The sequence below is a fragment of the Arachis ipaensis genome, chromosome B9 (assembly GCF_059453495.1).
Source record: "Arachis ipaensis isolate K30076 ecotype BB chromosome B9, ASM5945349v1, whole genome shotgun sequence".
Lineage (NCBI taxonomy): Eukaryota > Viridiplantae > Streptophyta > Magnoliopsida > Fabales > Fabaceae > Arachis > Arachis ipaensis.
In genome coordinates, this window is record NC_142444.1 from 16,064,651 (window position 1) to 16,087,086 (window position 22,436).

Sequence of the window (22,436 nt, forward strand, 5' to 3'; positions counted from 1 at the left end):
GTTGAATGAGTAGTATGATTATTCTAATTAAGGCATGTTAGATTTTTTTATTATGAGAATATATAAATTTTCTTAATTGTCGTAATTATTATTAGCAAGTTAATTATTACCATTGTTAGAATATGAGTTCCAACCAAGTTTGATCCGCTTGCTAGTTTCCTGATCCCGGGAGAGGCAGGGGGAGGTCTTTGTCATGATCCCATAAATGTACTACAGGCTCCCCGCTATGGTATGGTTCCATCGAATATCGAATAAGGTAACTTAAAATCCTCTGCGGTCTATGGTCTTTCCGTTTATGTCCAGTTGCTGTGATGGCATATACTGGTTGTTAATATTTTTTATTGTTGAGGGAAAAATGTTTAACAAATGAGTCATTAATATTAAAATTAATTCTAGATATTGTAACAATATGGTTGAGAATTTTGATTAGCAATATATGTATTAGTAATGTTTTTTATTTGCAGTTGTGAATAGAATTTTAAGGATTAATTAAATAATTTTAGAAGTTAGAATAATTAGTTATATAAGGATTCAGTAAAATGATTGATGATGGTAGGTTAGTAATTGTTGTTGTTTATCTGACTAGTAATTTGTTATTTTTTTTGTAGAAATTAAGAATGTTGACATGTAACCATCCAGTTTCTCCGGATCGGTACAACAATAGGGTAGAGGAGCATCTACGAGTTACCGGTTTCTATCATGTATCTCAGATTGGGATAGTGCAGTGTTAAAAAGCATTGGTAAATGCTCTAATCGAACGTTGGCACCCGGACACACATACGTTTCACTTTCCCATTGGTGAATGTTCCGTGACTCTTGAAGATGTGGCTCTAATTCTTGGTCTTCCCACAGATGGTCTTCCAGTTACAGGAATGACAATGAGTAGTTTTGAAGCCATGGAGGCGGAGTGTTTGCTTCAATTTGGCGTTGCACCGCGTAAGGAGGACTGTAGATCTAGCTGCATCAAACTGACCTGGCTGCGGAATCTAAAAGAGAATTTAGAATTGACCGATGAAATCAGTATACAAAGGTATGTGAGGTGCCACATTATGTTGCTGATTGGGACGATATTGTTTGGGGATAAGTCTAGGGCAGGCGTGCACTGGATGTTTCTACCCTTGCTTCGTGATTTTGTCAATATTGGACAGTATAGCTGGGGATCGGCATGCCTAGCACACCTTTACAGGGCCCTATGTAGGGCATCTCGCTATAACTGTAAGGAAATAGATGGACCACTAACACTTCTGCTCGGTTGGGCTTGGATCCGACTGCCGTATCTATCACCGCTTCCTAGAGAATCCCGCAGCTTTCCACTAGCAAATAGGTAATATTATGTTACAATGTACCCGTTTCTTGATATTTAAGATTCAGTTGAGCTAATTGAAAATATCATATTAGGTGGCGTAACTGGGAGTGTGGTGACCGACGATATAGATATCTGAAGCTAGCTCACTTTAGGAAGGCCTTTGATGAACTTCAGGAAGGCCAGGTGCGTTTTGATTAAAGAAGTATTACTTTTGGGTTTAGGGTCTTCGACAAAACTATGATGCATTGTTATTGTTATTTGAATTGTGGGTTCTAATCATGAGTTTCCCTTATTTTTCCAGTTTGTCTGGGTTGCTTATGCTGTAGATCGTGTGGATCCGAACATAATTTATCCTGAAATCTACATGCAATCGGTTGTATGGAGCGCTACAGTTCCGTTGGTGTCCTTTGAATGTATCGAGTGGCATGCCACCGATAGGGTCAGGCGCCAGTTCGGTTTCGTTCAGGGAGTACCTACTCAGGAGCAGAACCTGGATAAGGCGCATGGGGAGGTACTGACTGGTCCGAAGAATCTTAACTGGGCCACAGCACCGAGTCATTCAATTTGGGTGATGCATTGGATAAACAGGTATCACTACGTTCTTTCTGAGCTTTCCATCCCTTCACAGCATCCATTGGATACTTACATGAACTGGTACCGAACAAAATTTGGGAACCGCTTAGCATTGTCAAATCTTGTGGGTGAAGAGGATGCGGGTAATGAGGATATGGATTAGGGTAATCAGGATACCGATGAGGGTAGTCAAGATATGGATGAGGACAATGAAGAATAGGAGCCACATATATCACCTCCAATTCCGCTTCCACAAGAACAACCTCAGCCCTCAAACCAGTTTGTACCTCATACACAGTTCACCCCATCATTTCCAATGCAGCAACAATATTGGAGTATGTCACAGTTTGAAACAGGCGAAGGAGGTTCTTTTAGCCAGTTCTTTCAGCCTGAGTTCATGCCAGGCAGGTATTCGTTGGATGCGAGGTATCCAGGCCATACCTCATCCGTTGCTTCCGAGGGGTTCGTATCTGTTGATGACTCTAGTAGGAGTGAGGGTGGACGAGGTGTTCTCAATAGTCAAAATCCTAACCGTCTTAACATGGGACTCATTGAGGAAGACACTAACACACTCGAACAAGAAACCGATGCTTATCTAGTAGACGACCCGGATGACGAGGGCGATGGTGAGGATGATGAAATTGAAGAGTTCGATGAGGATGAAGAATCTCGTAACGATGGTATTATGTTAACTATTTTGCTTTACATATACGATAAGTTATTTTTTTTGTTCTCATACATGGCATCTTTGACTTGGTTATCCTTCTTGATTTGTGGTATCTATGTTGGTATTGAATATGTAATGTGCTGCATATACTTGTTTATTCAAAATTGTATACAGGTCAGGTGGACAGTCCGGAGGACAACGTCAAAGGTTACAATCTGAGGATTGATCCGCCACGTCGGAGTGCTAATCGCTTCACTCCTTCTGTCTTCAAAAAAGCGGCCAAGAAATGCAAGAACTTTGTCAATGATGTAAAGTGGGCAATGAGAAAGTAGTTGTGGAGTTATGTTTAGGGTAATTTGTATGTGTTGGACTTTGTATTGAGTAATTTGTATCACCTAGTTGTAATGAACTTTTTGATGTATTAACCAGTTCGGTGACCAAGCTCCGTTACTGCGTTCCACAGCTGCATTGATGGACTCGTGCCTGTCGGATATTAGACCGACACCATCCCGAGTTACAACATGTTGATGCAGGTTACTAAGGAAAAAATGTCATGCATCAGAAGTCTCTCCCTCCACAATAGCAAACGCAATTGGGACGATATTGTTGTTGCCATCCTGTGAAACTGCCACAAGCAGACAACCCTTATACTTTCCGTACAAGTGAGTCCCATCCACCTGGACAATTGGCTTACAATGTCTGAATGCCCTAATACAAGGGTAATAACTCCAAAATACACGATGCAGTACCCGAATATCACCCACCAAGTTATCGCCTTGATATGCAGGCATAGTCTCAAAATGGACAACAGCAGATGGCTCCTTGTGACACATGGCCTCAAACCATATAGGCAACGCCTCATAAGAGGCTTTCCAACCTCCAAATATTTTTTCTACTGCCCTTTGCTTAGCCAACCATGCTTTCTGGTAGCTCACGGTGTAGTTGAACTTCGATTGCACTTCTGCTATAACCGATTTTACCTTTAAGGAGGGGTCAGCCTCAACCAGTGGCTTTATTGCTTCTGCAATTGTGATAGAATCCAGTTTCGAATGATCCTGTGAAATGGTGGCTCTGGTACAGGTGTGACTACCATTATACCTCCTTATAACCCAACAGTACTTCCTGCTGATCAAGCTAACCCTGATAACCCAATCACACCCTGACCCATACTGTGTACACTTGGCATAAAATGTCAACGGCTCAGACTCATACACCCGGTAGTCTACGCTTCGTCGTATCGTATACTCTTTTACCGCCTTAATAACAGCTTCTCTGGAACTGAACTCCATACCAATGGCAAATTCACCATTTGCGACAATAGGAACTTCTGCTGCGACAGCCACCATTGGAAAAAAATTTCATTAATACACAGGTATTTCAAAACCGATTCTAAAGGTAAATCAAATTTCACTGCATCCAGTATGCTATAACTCCAGACTTTGCAACATGTTATTATGTCACTCTAAACAAAATAAGAACATAAGCAGCAAATGTAAAAACTAGAGCGGACCGGCCGATTCGATCGGCAAACCAAACAAACCGGACCGGTCCGGTCCGATTCACAGAGTTTGAACCGTACAACGGATGGAACCTGTGCAAATAATAATGTCCACAAACTCACGCATTTTGTAATAACCATATTATAGAGAAATTTAATATTATTTTCTAATAAATACTAGTAGTATATAACAGTTAAAAAAGTAAATTTTCTATTAGTGGTAAATATTGTAATAACCCGGTTCGATCGTGACAACCACTACATTCAACGCATGATTAATTAATGGTAAATAAAAAGTAAATTATTCATAACTCAATCAATGTCTAACTAAAAAAATCCTAATACCACGATTACGTTACCTGCAGTCATATATTCCGGATATTCCGGAACATGCATGGCTTCCAAGTCCAACACTCGCATGAATGATGGCTCCTCAAACGGCACTTCGTTTGCGAGTGCATTTGCCACTTCTGTCACATCTGGGGCCATGGTTCCGTCACCTTGATCTTCATCTCCATATGGACCAACAAATTCGTAGTTGCTTTCGAACTCTTCTTCACTGTCACTGTTATAATCTTCCTGTAGAATATTCCGGTCAGCCTCAGATTGTTCAAACTCAACATACAACTCGATAAACGAGATCTGAGACCGGTTTTTAATATACATTGAAAACATCTCCTGCATGCTCGCTTCGTCCGTCACATATTTGGTTTGATACTGGATGAATCCACCAAATACTGGTATGGGATATCTGTATAGGATACAGGATATCTTTCTTGCCCGCTCAGAATTAATCTTTTCACAAATTACACCTTTGAGTTCTTCAAATGAGATAATAAAAGGAATAACAAGATCTAGTGGGTTTTTACAAATAAATTTTACTCATTCACTCGTTTGTAACAAAATCTGACCAAAATAGTATATTTTTAGTAATACTCTGTCACTCATTTTTTTTCACTCAACAAAAAATAAGCATAAGCTTAGCCTTAGCAACTAGACTTTCAAAATCAAAACTGAAAAACCCAGATAGAAGAAGAGAGGAAGCAGCCGTTCAACAAGGAAGAAGACGGAACTAAGCTCCCAGCAGTTCACTTCACTCTTTTATATCAGTATCCTTAACCAATTCGGACCCTTCGACTAGGTTAAAACTGAACCAAAAAAAAAAAAGGATACGAACTTGGACCATCCGAGTTCCTCTAAGCCCTTCCACAAAATAGAGGGTCCGAGTTCAATGTGCCTCAACTCAAACTCTCATATACGAACTCGGACCGTGCGATATGCATCAAAATTACCTACTAAAGAAAACGTAGGGTACAATTTCAACAACCCAAAATTTTTCCCCTCCATTGCAAATCGGACCGTGCGATTTGTTATTCAAAAATTAAATCCAAAGAACTCGCACGGTCCGAGTTCCTCTATATCACACTGACAACAAAACTGTCCCACATATTTGTCCAGTCCCCCATAATTCCATATTGACGCATAGCACACGCATGACCTCCATTTCCATAAAATTGAGCCGAAATCTGACGATAGTGTGCTTTTAGGATATTCTAAAGTTTTCAAAGTTTGTAGAGTTTTCAATATGAGGATACTGTGTTAAGGAGATCAAAGAGCCTCGAAGATCCACGTTGGGTCAAGGCCACTGAATACACACTTGAATAGTTTGAAAAGATTTATGTTTCTAAGCTTGTCTTTGTAGCATCTTAGAATATCACATTATACAAAATAGATGTAAAATCAACCTTTTTTTAATGGCTTCATTGCTGATGAGATATATATAAGACGACCACCTAGGTTTGATTAGAAGAAGTGTCCAAATCATGTTCGGAGCCTAATTATTAACCAAAATTTCGTATGGTCTTAAACAAATTTCAAGAGCTTAATGTGATCGTCTAAACTTCTTTTTAACTCTGAATGGTTTTAAAAGAGGTATTCACGATACTATTTTTTTCATTCACTCTACATCGAAACGATGAATTGTTGTTAATTGTCCATAACTCTCTCTATATTTATATGTTGATGATACTATCTTTAGAGCAACTTAGATCTCACTTTACAAGCATTTAGTTTTTTTTTTTTCTAACGAAAAGTGAGTTTAAAATAAACGTAATAGACATGTTTAAAATTAGGTGAAAACTCAAGTGCAGTTGACTTCACGTGAAATTGATAGTTGAGAGTTATTAAATAAAAATTTAATCAAATCAGTTAAATCATGTAACAACTCTCAATTATCAATTTCACGTGAAGTTGATACTTAAATTTCCACCTTAAAATTATCACAATAAAATCTACTGAACATAAATAATTGAAATTTTGATTTCAACGAAGCACGCAGTATTAGCATAAAAATTGTATAGCCCTCAAAACAATGCATAAACAAACATCTTTGCGATAATTTGAATGATTCAAATCTGTAAGAGTGCATGGCATGACTAGAAGGGAAAGAGTTAGTTAATATAGTTAACTGGCGATGAATAGATAATACATATATAAAGTCTCTGCATCATGTACACTAACACACAAGAATTTATTACTTGATTTTACAGCAACAATAACATTGAATCTTCTTTCTTTCTCTCTCCGAGTTTCTTTAAAACTCTTAGAATATGCAATTCAATTTTCAGAACCTTCACTGAAATAACCAATAGAATATACCTTTATGGTCCTCACTGCCTTTCAATACATATCGTTTTCCCTTCAAATATAATTCAGTCAATAAGTCTAAGTGAAGAAAGTTTCAATTTTTTAATGCTTTTAACGAAATAGCATAGCTCTCGCTGGAATGAGGACGAAAATTCTAAGCAATAAAAAAGAAAAATAAAAAAAATAAATGAATAAATAAATAATGGTTGTTTAGCTCACGGAAATAAAGAAATTGAAGTCTACGTAGACTTCAACATTATTAATATACGTTCTGCAATTATTACAATATGCGTAGGAAACTTCCAAACAATTTAATGAATATTTAATAGTAATTTTATACAGTATAATGATTAGAGCGTGCTTGACTAATGAGTCGCTAAAAGCTAATTAAGGGGCTTTGGTGATTGTATCCCTAACCCTAGGAACAGGATTAGATAGATAAATCTGGATTGAAAGTGAAAACAGAACATAATAATAATAATTTAAACGTTTTCCCAAACCAATTATTGGCTAAAGGAGTTTGAGTTTTACATACATGTCTTTGTTTAAATGTCCTAAATTCTTTTTAATATATAATTCAACGCACTTGTTGCCTTTAAGATAATTTTCATTTTGATTATCTAAGATATTTAGAAGGGTGATACTGCTCAAGAAAGTTAATTTGGGAGCAAAATCTTAGTTTACTACGTACTCGGAAAAAGACAGTGGGGTATGCAATTTGAGTGTCCACTGTCTATGACGTTGCCAACACAACTTACAATTTTTAAATTTCCACAAGAGTTTCTGGGTCAACATTTTGGGTATATGGCCACGATTTTTTTTTATTACGGTCTATGGCTACGATTTTTTTGGTCACGGTAAAAAACCGTAATTATAGATCCTCTATGGTCACAGTTTTTTACTGTGACAAAAAAAAAGCTATGGTCACGGATTTTGGAAAAAAAGTGACCATAGAATACTTATGATTACGGTTTTTTAAAAAAGGATGGCCTAAAGGGGTCTATGGTAATCGTTTTTTACAGTGACCAAAAAAGGTCTATGGTCACAGTTTTTCAAAAAAGGATGACCTAAAAGGGTCTATGGCCACGGTTTTGGGGGGTGACCTAAAAGGGTCTATGGTCACGGTTTTGGGGGTGACCTAAAGAGGTCTATAGTCACAGTTTTTTACAGTGACAAAAAAGGGGTCTATGGTCATGGTTTTTCAAAAAAAGGTGACCTAAAACGGTCTATGGTCACGATTTTAGGGGGTGACTTAAAAGGGTCTATGGTCTCGGGTTTGAGAGTGACCTAAAGGAATCTATGGTAACGGTTTTGGGGGTAACCTAAAGGAGTCTGTAGTCACGGTTTTAGGGGTGACCTAAAGGGGTCTATGGTCACGGGTTTTCGAAAGGGTGACCTAAAAAGGTCTATGGTCACGGTTTTGGGGGGTGATCTAAAAGGGTCTATGGTCACGATTTTGGGAGGTGGCCTAAAGAGGTCTACGATCACAGTTTTTGGGGGTGTGACCTAAAAGGGTCTATGGTCACGATTTTTTGAAAGGATGACCTAAAAGGGTCTACGATCACGGTTTTAAGGTGGGATGACCATAGATAAGGCTATGGTCACGGTTTTAAGGAGGAGTGACCATAGAGTCTATGATCACGGTAAAAAAACGTGGTCTAAAATGTCAGAATTTAAAAAATGAAACCGTGACCATAGATAAAAAAAGCTGTGACTATAGATCTATAGCCACGAAAGAATAAGTCACAATAAAAAACCGTGACTATAATTCCAAAACCGTGACCATAGATCTATAGTCACCCTTTTTATTAGCTATAGTTACGATTTTTTACCATGACCATAAGCCCTTTTTTTTGTAGTGATATGCTGGTTGAGTATCTTATATATAGGCAATTTATATATTAACCATATTAGAATTTAGAGAAGTCCTCATTTTTTATTTAAAAATAAACTACTATAATGTATATATTGCTAAGTTTACATACATGTCTTTGTTTAAATGTCCTAAATTCTTTTTAATAATCAACATATTTGTTGCCTCTATGATACTGTTGATTTTGATTATCTTATTTTATTTAATAGCTACTTTCACAGCCACTCACGATTTTAGTTATTTTATTACTAGCTAGTTACAATTACCGTTTTTTTCAATGTGACGATGATCGTCCTCGATTTGTATTTGTCACAAACCAAAGTGAAGTTCTTACGAAGTTCTTTTTCCTGTATATCAGATATTTTAGAGACAATTTCATAAATGATTTGGAAAACATTAGCGAGTAAAACGATTTAACTATGATTTGCAAGTATAGATTATTATATTAAAATAGGTGACGCAGGTGATGGGAATAAGACACCATTCCTCCTTGAGAAAACACCTTTAACAGAGAAATAAAATAAACACAATCACAACACAAGAATTTAACGTGAAAACTTCAATTATCGGAAAAAAAACCACGGCCGTTGTCAAATGACAACCAGAGATATCACTATGTGAAAATTGTTACAACATATAGACTTCTTTCTCTCTAACACCGACACCCCAGTACACCCACACTCTCTCAAAGCAAATCTCTAACTACACCTCACAACACTCTCTAATCAAAGAGTACAGAGGAAAAGAAAAATCAGATACAAGCTTAAAGTGTTTCTGACTGGTGCAAAAACAAATGGAGAACTTAGCCTCATATTTATAGCCTAGGCCCACTCCATTTGCTATCCTAAGCAATGTGGGACTAATTCAACCAAATCCTAACAATCTCCACCTTGATTGAAATAGTCACACATCTTCAGCTTCCATTGTCAACACCGACAATTCTTTGCTGCCATTGTCTATACCGACAATCATAGTTTAGAGAACTATCATACTCCACCATGAAAGTATACTCACTTGGAATTAGACCACTCCAAGCATTTCACCTTGGTACAGATCGAAACCTTGCTGAAAATTCATGGTGCAACTTCCAAATTGGCTTTTCCTGGAAGTTCTTCAGCCATCGACCTAACTCCTCCACATACCTTGCATCTCAACGCCAACCAATGCCCGTGTGTAATTGTGGACCCGATTGCCACAACTTATCCTTATCCATGGCAGTGCGGTAATACCATAAGGATATTTCTTGTCTTCTAGAGAACATCATCTTCTCTCATAGAGAGAGCAACCAGAGATCTTCTCCTTCAACGCCTTGTGCAAACCTGATTGTATCAACACATCCTTGACTTGTATTTGCCACAAGCCAAAATTGATTCTTCCATCAAATTTCTCTATTTCAAGCTTCACAGCACTTGAATATCCTGACATTGTTGCAACCGTATACTGGAATAGTATAACTTAACTGTGCACTAGGAAGGGTCCCCAGGAAAGAGAGGTGGGTCACAATGGACACACTTAAATACCAAGTCTTTCCTTAGTCAGAACCTTTCCAAACATCACTCTCACAGTGTCACACTGCCTTCCAGCAACAATAACAGCAACCAAAGATCAACCTCAAGCCACAGGACAAAATTCTTTTCTGATGTGGAAGGTCAGACTAGGCTGCAACCACAGAGCATACTAAGAATAAATCCCACCGAACCGAAACTCTAATACCACTTGTTGGGAATAAGACACCATTCTCCCTTGAGAAAACACCTTTGACAGAGAAATAAAATAGACACAATCACAACACAAGAATTTAACGTGGAAACTCCAATTACCGGAGAAAAAATCACGGCCGTTATCAAATGACAACCAGAGAATATCACTATGTGAAAATTGTTACAACACATAGACTTCTTTCTCTCTAATACCGGCACCCCAGTACACCCACACTCTCTCAAAGCAAATATCTAACTACACCTCACAACACTCTCTAATCAAAGAGTACAGAGGAAAAGAAAAATCAGATACAAGCTTAAAGTGTTTCTGACTGGTACAAAAACAAATGGAGAACTTAGTCTCATATTTATAGCCTAGGTCACCCACTCCATTTGCTATCCTAAGCAATGTGGGACTAATTCAACCAAATCCTAACAGCAGGAGCAAGTAGGGTTAGTAGGTTAATTATATTAATTAATTGTAATAAGGAAATACAAGCTTCATATTGTTTAGGATAGTGAATTTTGTGTTATGAATTAGTCCCACATCGTTCAAGTTATGAAGGCTTTTTTTTTCTTTCACTTGTATAAATAACTCATGTACCTTTTATTTATGAAATAGAAGTTGAAGTTGATTTTTGAATTTGAAATAAGTTGTGTGCTTATTTTTCTCTATGCTCTTTGAGAGTAAGAGGTGTATCTTTAGCTTAGCCAACCAAGATGGGTTCTTGGCTATTTTTACCATAGTGGGATTGTTAATCTCGCCAAAATTAGTGACCCAAACAACGTCCCGGCATCAATATATATATATATATATATAAAATTTGAATTCTACTCAAACATTTGTTTTTTGAAAAAAGTATAGAGGACCAGTATTTATATTAAAATTTGGCCAATATTTAACTAATAAAAAAAAGTGAATAATCTCATACTATTAGATGTAATCTTATACTATTAAAAATACTAATAATAACTAATTAATGACTATAAATTACAAAATCTACTCATTCTAACTTCTAACACTTCTCTTAATTAAAATTTTCTACATTTAATTTGGGAGCAAAATCTTAGTGTATTACGTACTCTGAAAAAGACAGTAGAGCATGCAATTTGAGTGTCCACACTGTTATGACGTTGCCAACACAAACTTGCAATTTTTTAAATTTCCACAAGAGTTTCTGGGTAGTTTGCTTGTTGAGTATCTTAATAGGCAATTATTAACCATATTAGAATTTAGAAAAGTTCGAATTTTTTTAATTAAAAAAAAACTATCATGTAATATTTCTAAGATTTTTTTTCTTATTCATTCTGTGTGTTCATTCTCTCTGTGTGTTTTTTTTAACACTTATAACTAAATCTTTCTTTAAACCAAAGCTTCTAATTTGGTTATTGAATAATTAATAGAGAATGGATAACCACTCATATTTTGATAAAATCACTTTTTTTTTTATAAATTTATGTTAGTATACAATTAAAAAAAGAGTTTAATTTTGATACATTGATAGTATAAAACGTTTTACAAAGTCGTGTAATCACAACTGTTCTCTTTAGTAACTATTCATGTGATCAATATAAAAAATAGTTATTTTTGCTAATGTATGGCTATGTTATTAGATACACATATAAAAGAATTTTATACTAACAGTGTATCAAAAATAAATTCTTAAAAAATTTATACGAAAAATATATTAATAAAAATGACAATATTATCTCAAATGGCAACTGTGGCACTTTCTTGCCGCCGTCATCTCGTTCCCTTCTCCGGCATAGCCCTTTCTATCATCAACGTTGCACCCATAATTGTTAAGGATATATACCATGTATGTATGCACTAATAAACTATTTTACAAAGGCATGTATTTTAATATTTAGAAAATCAAATTAGTAATTAAAATGTATATGTATTTATATTCACCCACCTATTTCAGACAATACGCCCCCAAATCTCTTTAGTATTAGATCGAAAACACCATAGAGCCCAACCCTATTAAACAACTATTTACATTTAGACAATTAATTAAAAGAAGGAGATACATACATTCTTTTATATATAGAATATATATTTCTCTCTTTTTCAGCTGATAGTTTTAGAGCTATTAACTTATACCGTAATCCAAGTATTTCTATTAATAGATGAAGTGTGAGATAACATGCATTAATTTGATGCTTTCATCAATATTTAAAAGGTTTGTGCATATATAGAAAATAAAATGAAAACTCAAAACATCTTTAAATTCAATATTCTTATAATGTAACTTATATGATGAATAAATCTAGTAAATAATAAAAATTAATAAATAATCAACTAATACAAATTATTTTAGATTTATATTTTAAAGATATAAAATTTTAGTTAATAGTCAAATTAATTTCTAGAAGATGGTTCGTTCTTCAAATTTATCGTTGAACGATTATCAATCAAATTAGTCATTCAAAGATTATAAATTAATTATTTTCGTCCTTTAATCACTCAATTAATAATTTTCGATAACGATTGATGACATGAAACATCAATTTATATCATACATGACAGTTTGAATATCTAATTATACACTAAATAAATATATTTATAAAAAATTATCAATTTAGTATCGTTAGGTTATATTAGAATTATGGTTTACGTAATTAAAAAAATAGACTAAATTCATAGATTTTTATAAACATATTTGTTCAGCATCCAATTAGACACGTTAGATATTATGTAAGTTAACATTTTATATCATCAAACGTTAACAGAAATCATTAATTGAGTGATGGAAAGACAAAAATAATTAATTTATAAAATTTGAAAAACTAATATAATCACTAAAATGTTTTAAGAAAAAATTCAGAGATACTAATTCCACCATTAATTTATTTTTTATTAACTAATTTTCGTCTAATTTTTTATAGTAATTCCTAAAATTCATGTGGTCGGTGCATCAATTTAGATTGATTCTTAAAGTTTTAATTGCATTATTATGGTGTTCGAAATTGTTGTTCCGACACCTTTTGGACCTATTTTTAGCAAGAGGTTGCCCCTTGTAAATTTTAAAAACATATGTGAATTTGTGGTTTTTCTTGAAATTAACAAAAAGTCAAGGGGCAAAGTTGTAACCCAATTATGATTAATTAATAATTAGCTTCCCCATATAATATAAAACTACCATCACATGAGCAACACAAAGCACTCGCAAGAGAACTCTCTCTCTCTCTCTCTCTCTCTCTCTCTCTCACAAACAAAAATGTTGAGTCCTCTCCAAATGTTCTCAAAATCATCATCAACTTCTTCTTCTTCTTCTCCTTCATCAGCTTTGAGTTCTACCAATAAGCTCAAGAACCTTATCCAAACCCTCGTACTCTCCCACATGTGCAGGCTCATACGTTCTCTCTCCAAATTCAAAGCCATAATCCTCAACATCATTAACAACAACTACGATTCAACCATTGATTTCCCTCATCACCACTATTCTAGAAAGACCAATAGGATTATTCTGGGTTCTTTCAGGCTCCACTATAATTGGTGCTCCTCAAAATCCTCTACTGCTACTCATCACGTTCTTCCAGTGCTCCCAACAAACAAATGGAACACCGTGCTCCCTTCCGAGAAGCAGCAACAACAAGAGGTTGTTGGTGAGAATTTCCATGACCTAGACCTTGCAGGGTACTTGCAGTGGCTTGAGGAGAAGCCTCATCATGGCGGGGAAGAAGATCAGAGTTCCAAAGAGATTAACGAGATTGATTTGATGGCTGAAATGTTCATTGCCAATTGCCATGAGAAGTTCAGGTTGGAAAAGCAAGAATCTGATAGAAGGTTCCAAGAAATGTTGGCTAGAGGATTGTGACAAGATTGAAGCCAATAATAATGGTGTCTTTGGATGCTAATTTTCCACTACAACCGAAGTTGGTACATACCAAAGGTCTAATGCAGTTATCTTTATACGAATTTGATAGTTGAATTATTTAACAATTCTTAACTATTAACTATATTTAAAGAAAACTGCATTGAGTTTTTAGGCATCTGATATTATTGTTGATACATAATTTGGACCGTCATTACTTGTATGTTTTTTCTTTCAAGTTTGCATTCCAAACAACTGCACTGCAACCACAATTCAGTTACTACTTGTTAATTATTATATCCACTACTACTACTGTATGTGGTGTGTGTAACTTGAGGGTTTGTTTAGGGCGTAGGTTTTTATTTTGTAGTTCAAATTAAGTTTCTTCTTTCTGTTAAAAAATTATGATACAGATACGAGTCTTAACAGCTTGTATTTAAGACAATAAATAAGTTTTATGGCTGGTAAGACTCGTGTTAGAGATATATATATGAGGTGTTAGAAGTGTATAGTACTATGTATAAATTTATTTTCTTCTCTTTAATTTGTTGTATGCATTAGAAAGATGAAGAGGCTGGAGAGGGAATTTAAGGGGTGATTCAAGAAACATCAAGCACAATATAATAATTCTTCTATGGCTATGGTGTATGTTTTTACCATGCAGCTTCAGGCAATGTTTAATTGTTTATACGGAATTACTCTCTCTCTCTCTCTCTCCACTTGATGTTTTAGACTTTTGGATCTGTGAACAATTTTACCAGATTATTAGCTGATATTTATTGTTTTCTTAAGTTCTAACATTATATATATATATATATATTTTTTATCAACTTGAATCAATGTTTAATGAGTGGTGAGTTTATTTGTTCGTTTAATTAAGTGTATCAAATATTTGTCAAATTTTTAAATAAATTTTAGATTTATAATACACTAGTACTAAATTTCTTGAATTAAAAAAATCATGAAAAACATAATAAATAAAATTTAAATTGATAAAAAATGTAAGATAATTATTATAATTTTAATAATAATATCTGCTTAATAAAGTAATATTACAAAAATAGAACGTTGTACAAATTAGTATCACTTCCCAAAATGAAAAATTGTATAAAGTAGTTCTAGTGGTTCGTACTTAAAAATTAGGCTAAATTAGGAATTATTTGCATAGATGCATATGCATATAAAATTATAAATAGAAAAAGGATGGATATGATTAAATTACGGAGAAGTTTGAGAAGCAAAAACCTTGTAACTTTGTACGGCGCCATGTCGTCTGGGATCTGAAATATCGTTCTAAATAAGTGGACAATAACTTCCTTATCCAAATATAATTAAAGCGAATTTTGGCGCTACTTGTTTTGTTTGTTTCTATATGCTAGGGTTGTGGCCAAAAAGGAACGAGAAAGTGATCTAATGATGCCAAATTAGTATGTTATAAGTTGTTAGCACTTGGTATATTTAAACATTGATTTACTAGGCTGCCCCTAGGTTTGTGTTTGGCATGTTTTGTGCCTACGTTCTACCACTAATATTTGAAAAAAAAATTTATAAATGGTCTGTTGAGAATTATTTCAAAAGATAATGAGATTTTTAATAAAAAAAATATCTTTTTTTATTTTTAATTTTTATTTTTACGAGATTAATTAATCTTTTTATTAATATTTTTTATTGTTATTAATGGAATAAGACAACATAACATGTTTAACTGTTGATTTATCCATTAAAAATTAATTAGGATTAACAAATTTTTTGTTGTAGGGAGTTTCGTTATCTTTTAAAGATAATTATTAAGGTCGTTTAGTTTTTATTTTTATTTTTCTATTACCTTTTTTAAATACATTAGCTAAATTTACTGTATAAAACTAGAAAATATTAGTAATTTTTAAACTATTTTTACAAATAAAAATTAAATAGATGATATATTAATGATTAACATGTCACATAAATATATTTTAAAGAGATATCATTGATAGAGGGACTAATCAATCCCACAAAATTAAATATCAAGAGTCGAAAATGGTATTTTTTTTTTGTTTAGGAGCTTCGTAATCCTTCAAAAAAAAAATAGTAGGGGCTGGATTTTCTTCACTCCTAATATTTTATTGAAATTCGTTAAATAATTAACACTTAATCAATTAATTATTAATCAATTTGTTATCAATTGATAATTTTGATTTTTTAAATTATTATTAATTAATAATTATTTAAATTTTATTTTTTTAAATATAAAATTAATAATTATAATTATTTAAAATTAAATTATTATAAATTATTTACATATACTTTTTTTATTTTATTTTATGGGAGCTTATAAGCTGAGAAAATTCATGTTTCTCTTTTTTTATTTTTTTAGATTTAATTATAAAAAAAGTTCTAGAAGTATTAATTAAGATAAAAAGAAAATTTTTTATTTTTTAATATATTTAATATATAAAAAATAAAAAATATAATTAATTTACATTTTTATTATAACTTTTTATTTGTGCTATTAGAATCTCCTAAAGGCACTTAGCTTGTTAACAAAATCTTATTTTTGATTTTTTCTTTGTCATGAAATTTTAAGACCTTGTTTGTTTTATATTTTTATTTTCTATCTTTATTTTTAATATTTTCTATTTTTAGGCTTCATTATTTCTTTTTTTCACAAAATTTTAAAATAGAAACTTTTTCTTAAACTAAACAAAACCTGAATTTCTGGAAGAATAAAAAAAATGCATATGGTTGAGATTGGTTTTGTACAAATAGCATAATACTTTATTTATGGGAATACCATGCATGTTGACTAATTAAACTTATATTTATTAATATTATACACTAATAATGAGAAATAAAGCTGGTACAAAATAAAAAGTTTATCAAATAAACAAAATTAATCTTAATTATACATTATATTTTTTTACTAAAAGAAAAATATGTGAAAGCAAACAAAAATGTGTGTTTGAGATTAGTTTTGTTTATTTGACGAACCTTAGCTTTGGCTTACCACAATTAATTAACACAACCTATTGTTTATGATTCTGATTCCGAAATGCAAAAATATCTTTCAAAAAGATCATTCGTTAGCAATAATATAAATCATAAAAGACGAAATATTTGTCCAACATATAAATTTAACTCCATGTCATAGTTCATCCTTGTTATTAGACTCCATTTTATTTGTGAAATTAATTATGTGTAACAATGTATGCAGTTTCCTCCATAGAAAATGGATTTCAGTAGGTGGAGTTTAATTATTTTTTGATAATATACCATAGATTGAGTGTAATATTATATATTATAATAGGATAAACTACTAATTTAGTCCTCAATAAATTAAATTGACGTCAATTAAAATATTTTCAAAGTACATCTTTTAAGAAAGCTTTTAAATATATCAGTATACCACTATTTCAATAAATTTAAATCGTTGATTTTAATTATATATATTTTTTATAATTAAAATTAACGATTAAATATTACTAAAATAATAGTGTAGTAGTATACTTAAAAATTTTTCCTTTTTTTAAGTACCTAGTGCTTAATTTGCATAATTCTTTTGTGGTAAAATTATCAGCAACATCTTAGTATTTCGCTAGTTAAGTTGATAATTTTCTCAATTATTTTTCAATTATAATTATTAACTCTGGCCAAACAGCCTTAGCTGCTTGCAGAGTGTGGTTTTTCCGTTTTTGTATAATAATTAGACTATTAAATGATATAAAAGATATAATCAAAGTGTTGACATTGGACTCAATGGACACTGGTTCACCTGCTCCAACCCCGCTTGGTTTAAGTGGTTTTTATAATTGAATTTATATCTTGAATTGAAGACCGAACTAACACTTGATGAATTTTTATTTTTTTTAATAAGAGGATAAAAGAAAGGGAAACTGTTGAAAGTTACTAAATGTGCATTATTCTTTACACTCACCAGAACAAAAAATATTTTATCGTAACAGTGACTCAGATAAGAATAATATTGTTTAAATATAAAATCATGACCCCTACCAGACATACAGCAGTATATTCACTCTCATCACACCCACTACCAGACAGCTATACACATGTTATTAGTATGATAGATCCAACATGTAGTACTTTATTTTGAATCCAAAATCTAAGTTACAAGTAAAGTAATTATCTAACTAATTATATTCATTCAGTAAGATTTTCTCGGATATTTTGAAAAGAACTAGAGAAGTGCTTGTTCAATGATTTTTCTTGCCTTACCTTGATTGGGTGTCGCTCATGACTTGACTGCAATGTTAAAAAAAAAAAAGCTTATGGCTTTATTTCTTTTAAAATAAATCAAGTTTGAATGCAGGTGTATGTGGTTGGGAGAATTATAAATAATTTATGAGAATTTTAAGATAGGATATGATATTTTTATGTTTGGTTCAAAATTTGAAAAACTATTTTTAAGTAAGTTTGATTTTAGGAAATTAAAATACTATTATTTCAATTCTCACCTTCTCCTTGGATATATTTAAGGTTTAATTACTCTGTTGGTTCCTATAGTTTTGCAAAATTTTCAATTAGGTCCCTATACTTTTTTTCTTTTTAATTGAGTCCTTGTACCAATTTTTTTTAATTGGATCCCTACACTTTTTTTTTTCTTTTATTTAGGTCCCTATACCAATTCTTTTTTTTAGTTGGGTCCCTATAAAATTAAGCCAATTACTGCTAAGAGGGACTTAATTAAAAAAAAATTTAGTGCAGGGATCTAATTAAAAAGAAAAAGTATAGAGATTTAATTGAAAATTTCACGAAACTATAGGGACCAACAGAGTAATTAAACCTATATTTAATTCCCATGGAAATAGAATCTAAATAACAAAGTAATACTTGAACCACACACACATCCTTAGGATAAGAAAAGGATAAAAAAAATTGTTACGAACCAGCTCCCAACTTAGACTTAAGACGATGACGAGTCGAAGAATGCTCTTTTATTAGGAGTATTTAGATTCTCTTATGATTTTCTTTCGAACACTATAAATAAATAGCTCAACATAGGTCTAAAGTATGTATTATTTAATCCTAATTTTTATATCTCTTGAATCAATACTGATTTGAGTGTCAAAATTCTTTATTGGTAAACTCCTCCGTATGTCATTGTTAGGTCATAGGATCACCTCCAACTAAAAATCTGCCATTCTATCTTCTCCTTCTAACCAACTTAGCTTCTGACCAACTTAGCTGATGATTCAAGTTATATCTTCCAAAACATTGGCACCATATTTAAAAATTTTCACTCAACAACAATCTTAAAAAACTACCTCTAGATGCACTACTTACAACAAATTTTTCTATTTATTTTTCTAATATTTTTTCTCTTTCTTCTTTTCTTTTTCTTTTGAGATGTGGTTTACGACCCCACCAATCTTTTCTCGGAGAACACAGGATGATTTGATGGCCATCTTCAACACCAAAACTTTAAATATCTGGTCATTTCAGAAGCAACTAATGAAAGCCCTCAACAGCAAGAACATACTCTCCTGAAATAAATCATTAGTCAAGACGACAAATTATGTGGTTTAGAAAAAAATTATCCTCCAATAGAATCCTCAAAATCAACAAGATTTCCAAATCTAAGATGAGGTCATGCAAATAGCGGAAGACCTGGCCGAAAAGGAAGTGCGAATCCTTGTAGATATCAAGTGCAGTGAGTGCAAGTGCCAAAAAAATTAAAACTCAGACTAAAACACAAACAATGGGAATAACGAGCTCTCTCACTATCAAATAGCCACAGAGATCTCGAAACACTCTTACTCTAAGACAGAAGCTGTTGAGCTCCCAACAAAACAACCCAAGGCTTCACAGGTAGGGGCAGGGGTTGAAATTCTTACCTGTTTTTTGCAGAGATCCTCAACAAAGAAATTCCAAAAAAATTTTTCATTCTACGATTGACCCACAATACTATATGAATGCTTCTAAAAATTGAATGGTCCTCTAAGAAGTCTCAAATATCCAAAACGTATTTCAGCTCATATTTCATTATGTAAAAATTAGAAGAATCTTCGAGACGCTTCCTGAACAGTTTAAACACATAATATACTCAAGTAGTGCTCATGGCTCTAGTAAAAGAGTTGAGAGAAGATAAGTCCTTTTAGAAAAACCTCACTAAGAACATCATCATACCATGAGAGAGATCCAAGATTTTGTGCATAACTACTTGCATCAAGAAAAGGGTTAAAAAGTAATAAAGTTCAACCACTATCGTTGAAAATACCCCCAAAAATTCTATTCTACGGACGACCAATTGAAGCACAACTAGAGCTCCATTAAAGACAACTAGAACACCACCTTGTTTACGACTTTAAACATCTAATTGGCTTAACTGTACTACGAGATATGCCAGCCATAAGGATGAATCATAAATTTCTGCTATTTGCATTCCACAACCTTCTAGAAAAAAAGATTCAGTTGCAGATGCCACCAAGCTAACAAACATGACACAAAGATACAAAGACTTTTACAATAAAGTCGAGTTGGGACTTAAGAAGAAAACTTTTAGAAATATATGGCCAAGTGAAACAAGAGAAGCGAATCTAAAATGAGCACAAAAGAAAAATATGCTATCCATTCTTTGTCGAGATCCTTAATAAAGAAATTTAAAAAAAGTTTTTCATCCTACGATTGACCCACAACACCATCGGGATACTTTTAAAAATTGAATTGTCCCTAAGAAGTCTCAAATATCCAAAACGTGCCTCAGCTCATATTTCATTATGTAAAAATTAGAAGAATCTTCAAGACGCTACCTGAACAGTTTAAACACATAATATACTCAAATCTAAGACTTTTAGTCTCAAGTAGTGCTCATGGCTCTAGTAAAAGAGTTGAGAGAAGACAAGTCCTTTTAGAATAGCCTCACTAAAAACATCATCATACCTTGAGAGAGATCCAAGATTTTGTGCATAATTACTTGCATCAAGAAAAGAGTTAAAAAGCGATAAAGTCCAACCACTATCATCGAAAACACCCCCAAAAATTACATTCTACGGATGACCAATTGAAGTACAACTAGAACTCCATCAAAGACAACAAGAACACCTTGTTTACGGCTTTAAATATCTAATTGGTTTAACTATACTACGAGATATCTCAGGCATAGGGATGAATCCTAAATCCCTACTCTTTGCATTACATAACATTCAAGAAAAAAATATTTAGTTGCAGATGCCACCAAGCTAGCAAACATGACACAAAGATACAAAGACTTTTACAATAGGGTCGAGTTGGGGCTTAAGAACAAAAACTTTTAGAAATATATGGCCAGGCAAAACAGGAGAAGCGAATCTAAAAGGAGTAAAAAAGAAAAATATGCTACTAATTCTTTGCAGAGATCCTCAACAAAGAAATTTCAAAAAGATTTTTCATCCTACTATTGACCCACAACACCACCTGGATACTTTTAAAAATTGAATGGTCCTTTAAGGAGTCTTAAATATCCAAAACGTGCCTCAGCTCATATTTCATTATGTAAAAGTTAGAAGAATCTTCGAGAGGCTCCCTGAACAGTTTAAACACATTATATACTCAAATCTTAGACTTTTAGTCCTAAGTAGTGCTCATGCTCTAGTAAAAGGTTTGAGAGAAGACAAGACCTTTTAAAAAAGCCTCACTAAGAACATCATCATACCATGAGAGAGGTCCAAGATTTTGTGCATAACTACTTGCATCAAGAAAAAGGTTAGAAAGCGATAAGGTCGATCCACTGTCGTTGAAAATACCCGCAAAAATTCCATTCTACGGATGACCAATTGAAGCACAACTAGAGCTCCATCAAAGACAACTAGAAAACCTCGTTTACGACTTTAAATGTCTAATTGGCTTAACTGTACTACGAGATATATCAGGCATATGGATGAATGCTAAATCCCTGCTCCTTACATTCGACAACGTTCTAGAAAAAAAGATTCAGTTACAGATGTCACCTATCTAACAAACATGATACAAAGATACAAAGACTTTTAAAATAGGGTCGAGTTTGACTCAAGAACAAAAACTTGTAGAAATAAAAAGCCAAGTGAAACAGGAGAAGCGAATCTAAAAGAAGCAAAAAAGAAAAATATGCTACTCGTTCTTTGCAGAGATCCTCAACAAAGAAATTCTAAAAAGGTTTTCCATCCTATGATTGACCCACAACACCACTTGGATGTTTTTAAAAATGGAAATGTCCTCTAAGGAGTCTCAAATATTCAAAACATGCATCAGCTCATATTTCATTATGTAAAAGATAGAAGAATCTTCGAGTGGCTAACTAAACAGTTTAAACACATAATATACTCAAATCTAAGACTTTTAGTCACAAACAGTGCTCATGGCACTAGTAAAAGGGTTGAAAAAAGATAATCCCTTTTAGAAAAG

At 33.1% G+C, this 22,436-nt stretch overlaps 3 protein-coding genes across 3 annotated transcripts; 2 read left to right on the forward strand and 1 right to left on the reverse strand.

Annotated features, from left to right (window-relative positions):
- Positions 1-226: 226 nt before the first annotated feature.
- On the forward strand, positions 227-2,042 carry LOC110266759 (serine/threonine-protein phosphatase 7 long form homolog). Its single transcript, XM_021111765.2, has 5 exons — positions 227-256; positions 609-726; positions 823-1,324; positions 1,399-1,489; positions 1,608-2,042. Exons 1-5 carry the CDS (start codon positions 227-229, stop codon positions 2,040-2,042), a joined length of 1,176 nt encoding a protein of 391 aa, XP_020967424.2.
- A 1,055-nt stretch (positions 2,043-3,097) lies between these two features.
- On the reverse strand, positions 3,098-5,510 carry LOC148543860 (uncharacterized). Its single transcript, XM_088498743.1, has 5 exons — positions 5,471-5,510; positions 4,404-4,865; positions 3,482-3,873; positions 3,296-3,367; positions 3,098-3,223 (listed from the first exon to the last, which is right to left on the reverse strand). Exons 1-5 carry the CDS (start codon positions 5,508-5,510, stop codon positions 3,098-3,100), a joined length of 1,092 nt encoding a protein of 363 aa, XP_088354869.1.
- A 7,917-nt stretch (positions 5,511-13,427) lies between these two features.
- LOC107619544 (uncharacterized) lies at positions 13,428-14,803 on the forward strand. The gene has a single exon (XM_016321834.3). It carries the CDS (start codon positions 13,488-13,490, stop codon positions 14,085-14,087), a length of 600 nt encoding a protein of 199 aa, XP_016177320.1. The 5' UTR covers positions 13,428-13,487; the 3' UTR covers positions 14,088-14,803.
- Positions 14,804-22,436: the final 7,633 nt, after the last annotated feature.

Bases quoted from the DNA above. Each gene is read 5' to 3' on its own strand.
- LOC110266759 (XM_021111765.2), top strand. From the start codon at position 227: ATGGTATGGTTCCATCGAATATCGAATAAG. The intron at 257-608 runs GTAACTTAAAAT...TTTTTTTTGTAG, and splicing joins TCCATCGAATATCGAATAAG to AAATTAAGAATGTTGACATG. The intron at 1,325-1,398 runs GTAATATTATGT...ATATCATATTAG, and splicing joins AGCTTTCCACTAGCAAATAG to GTGGCGTAACTGGGAGTGTG.
- LOC107619544 (XM_016321834.3), top strand. From the start codon at position 13,488: ATGTTGAGTCCTCTCCAAATGTTCTCAAAATCATCATCAACTTCTTCT.
- LOC148543860 (XM_088498743.1), bottom strand. From the start codon at position 5,510: ATGGGGGACTGGACAAATATGTGGGACAGTTTTGTTGTCA. The intron at 4,866-5,470 runs GTGTGATATAGA...TCTCATTTGAAG, and splicing joins GTGGGACAGTTTTGTTGTCA to AACTCAAAGGTGTAATTTGT. The intron at 3,224-3,295 runs GTACTGCATCGT...CCAATTGTCCAG, and splicing joins ACTTGGTGGGTGATATTCGG to GTGGATGGGACTCACTTGTA.